Genomic DNA, 3,421 nt, shown 5'->3' with positions numbered 1-3,421 from the left:
GTATTGACAAAATAGCTTACAGTGGTAAAAAGTACTCTGTTATGGGTGAATCGGCAGCAGGCAAAATTAACTTAGAGTAACTCTTCCCACAGAAGGCTATAGATATTGGGTTAATTTACAAGGCAAAGGTCAACAGGTTTTTTTATTAAATAAGGTTACACTATCAATGGCAGTTAAATAAGGTTCAAACCAAAAATTAGCAGTTATCTATAGGCTAAAGGAGTTGAAAGGCTGAATGTATGCATGTGTGCAATTCATATAGCAGAATTTTATATTTTTTCATGTTTCTTAAGACAGATAAGGAAACCACTCAACTCATCAAGCATATACGGGCTCTCAGAGCATTTCAGTCAGACCCATTCCCTCACTTAATTCCTTATATCCCATTCTCCCTCACATGCCCCACTCAGGGCAGCTTAGAGAGCCAGTTAACCACCTGGAACACATGGGAGAACCAAAGCAGACACGGGGAGAGCGTGCAAACTTCAGTCAGCACCTGACATCAGGATGGACCTGGCTCTGTGGGGCCGTGCTGCCCTGCTCTGCGGTGCAAATGTATTAATATCATACTGTGAAATATTAAAAATAATTATTTCAAGGTGCAAAGTTCGTAGCACAAAGCTGGTGCTTGTCTCCACAAAATTTGTGGCTTTGCTATCAGGTGGGAACTTCCCTCCTCCGTCTGCCTATCAGCTCTTCTCACCTGGATCCAACTACTGCTTCACCCCTTCCCTCACCTTTCTATACTGGCACTCCCCCCTCTAATTTGCAGTCCAGATAAAGGGTCTTGACCTAAAACAACAAATTGTCCATTTTCCTCCACTGATGCTGTCTGACCCCCTGAGTTTCTCTAGCACCTGGCTTTCTGCTCCTGATTCTGGCATTAGCAGGCTTGTGTCTCCATGGTCTATTTGTTTTATTAAAAAAAATCTAGGTTTCTTCCATGAGAATAATTGGGAAATTTCTATGGCTTCACAGACGGTTATGAATTTCTGTCAATTTTGAAAGAAGTAGCAAGAGAAAACACGAACAATCCAGACCTAAGCATTGTGTGGATCGACCCTGATGACTTCCCCCTGGTGAGTACCAATGTCATACAGTATTCACACAAATTATGTAACAAGTGCTTTGTGGCAGTAATTTGAGCTTCTCTGACTATTTCAGTTGTTTACTTACTGGGAGAAAACCTTCAAGATCAACCTTCACAGACCTCAGATTGGAGTGGTGAACGTCACTGATGTAAGTTGAACCATCAACTTCTAAGAGTTCTCTTCCAATCTTTTGTTAACACTGACATTTTGCCATGATCTGTGGATTAGGGTACATGTTCACAGGTAGATCTAACTGTGATTTTATATAGCAACATGTTTGCGTTTGATCATTACTACAAATTCACTTACGGTTATATGTGAGTCTCTATTTGATTATGTGTGTGACCTTAATCAATTCCTGTGTAGATACAATAATTTAAATATACAGTTAAGCATATCTGCTGATTTAGAGTCTTGGATATGACTTCTCTTACAACCCAGTCAGAGAGGTTTTGAATTTGTGGGACACTTTGGAGGAAGAACATCATGGATGTTTTATTAAAAATGATAAGTGTAATATTATTTTAGACCATAGACCATAAGACATAGGAGCATTTTGTTATTAATCATCTTCCTAAAGAGGTAATATAATGAAAGAATGATGTGAGACTGAGAAAGAAACCAGTTGGCTTACCAGGTTTGTGCTAACTTTCTGAAGGACACTCCACCCGCCCCACAACAGCCCTGTAAATCTTGCCGCTTTAAGTATCGGTCCCATTACCAAAATCTGCTACAAATACATTTACACTCCAAATAGTAATAACTTGCTATTAGATCCTGTTTCACCTTTCTACCTATTATATATTTTCTCTGATTCTTTCTGGTTGTTTTGCTAATTACCATTAATGTGCTGGCCAGATTTCTTCCCATTGTAAGCAGCTTGTTATATATGAATGCTCCTCCTCATTTTTCACACCTGTGTCTGATGTATTAACCTTTTCTAACTCAGGTTTTCTCAGTTCAAAGAAGTTTGAGTTTATTATCACAGAGAAATACAAAATAGATGGATGGTTTGCCATTCTGCATCAATGATGTAGAAGGTGCCTTTAACTGTGCTATGTAGGTGCAGAAATATTATTACACTGATGCAATAGGGAATAATAGTCCTGAGTATTTGGGCAGTTTTTTTTTTCTAGTTGGATTCAGTGACTTTAGTTTAAAAAAAAATGGCTTTTGCTGAATTACTTCAAGATTACTTTGTCTTCTGGTAATGAGTTTATCTGGTGGATTTATGCATTGGCTGATTTAGAAGCATTATCATGTTACAAGAAGCTGATAGTTTGTAACACGCGCTATCAATACACCATGAGTTGTATATTAACACTGTGATGTTAATATCTTGTGCCTTAAGGCTGACAGTGTTTGGATGGACATTAAAGACGATGATGATCTACCATCACCTGATGAACTAGAAGAATGGCTTCTTGACGTTCTCTCAGGAAAAGTTAATACAGAAGATGATGATGATGATGATGATGATGATGATGACGACGATGATGATGACGATGATGATGACGATGATGACGACGATGACGATGATGGCGATGATGACGATGATGACAATGACTAATGTTTTTCATTTATTAGCAATTAACAACAATTTGAATAAAATCATTCTAAATGTTTAAAGGCATTTCAAAAAGACACAGTATTTGTAATTTGAGACAAATATTTGAAATAACTTCAAATTCTCATAGCAATCAAAGTAAAAGATCAGATTTTAAAATAAAAAGCTACTGATTTATAAATCCTACTCTGTTGACTTTTTTTATTCTAAGTTTCATCATTTCCATCGTGGCTTTCAGCACCTAAGATCAACTAGACATTCTTTACAGCTAATGAAATATAATTTAAATGTTATTGTAATATGGGAGTCACAGGTCAGCCTAATTGCATACAATCTACAAACAGTTGAGGTAATACAGGTTGAGTGCCCCTTATCCATAAATCCAAAATCCAAAAAATCAAAATCTGAAGAACTCCAAAATCCAAAATATTTTTGAGCGCTGACATGACATCACAAATAGAAAATTCCACAAGGTACTGGGAACGTTCCCAGGTGATGCGCAGGTCTTTGCGCTCCACAGACAGTTCTGAGAAGTGATCTCACATATGTAATGAACAGAAGTTAATGAAAAATAGATAAAACACTGCATAAAGCAAAAAGTGAAGATCTCAATTGTGGATTGAAAGGGTAGATTTGTTGCTGGCAGAGTGAACATTTGCCGCTTAATGGTACACTGACCATGAAACAAGCAAGGTCTATCATGATGAACTGAAAATTGACTGTAAGTGTGAACATTCAGCAGGCTGCTTCCTCATATTTCAGA

The 3,421-nt window shown here is 37.4% G+C and overlaps 1 protein-coding gene across 1 annotated transcript in view; it reads left to right on the top strand.

The window, feature by feature from the left end:
* Window positions 1-2,840, top strand: part of casq2 (calsequestrin 2) — a 38,459-nt gene extending 35,619 nt beyond the window's left edge. Inside the window, exons 10-12 of the mRNA XM_063050750.1 lie at window positions 979-1,079; window positions 1,165-1,239; window positions 2,443-2,840. Of these exons, the coding sequence (XP_062906820.1) occupies window positions 979-1,079; window positions 1,165-1,239; window positions 2,443-2,661 (395 nt within the window). The 3' untranslated portion in view covers window positions 2,662-2,840. The remainder of the gene's footprint in view (window positions 1-978; window positions 1,080-1,164; window positions 1,240-2,442) is intronic.
* The last annotated feature ends 581 nt before the right edge of the window (window positions 2,841-3,421 follow it).

This window comes from Mobula hypostoma, chromosome 6, assembly GCF_963921235.1.
Source record: "Mobula hypostoma chromosome 6, sMobHyp1.1, whole genome shotgun sequence".
Taxonomy (NCBI): Eukaryota; Metazoa; Chordata; class Chondrichthyes; order Myliobatiformes; family Myliobatidae; genus Mobula; species Mobula hypostoma.
This window is presented reverse-complemented; position numbering and strand designations above follow the sequence as displayed.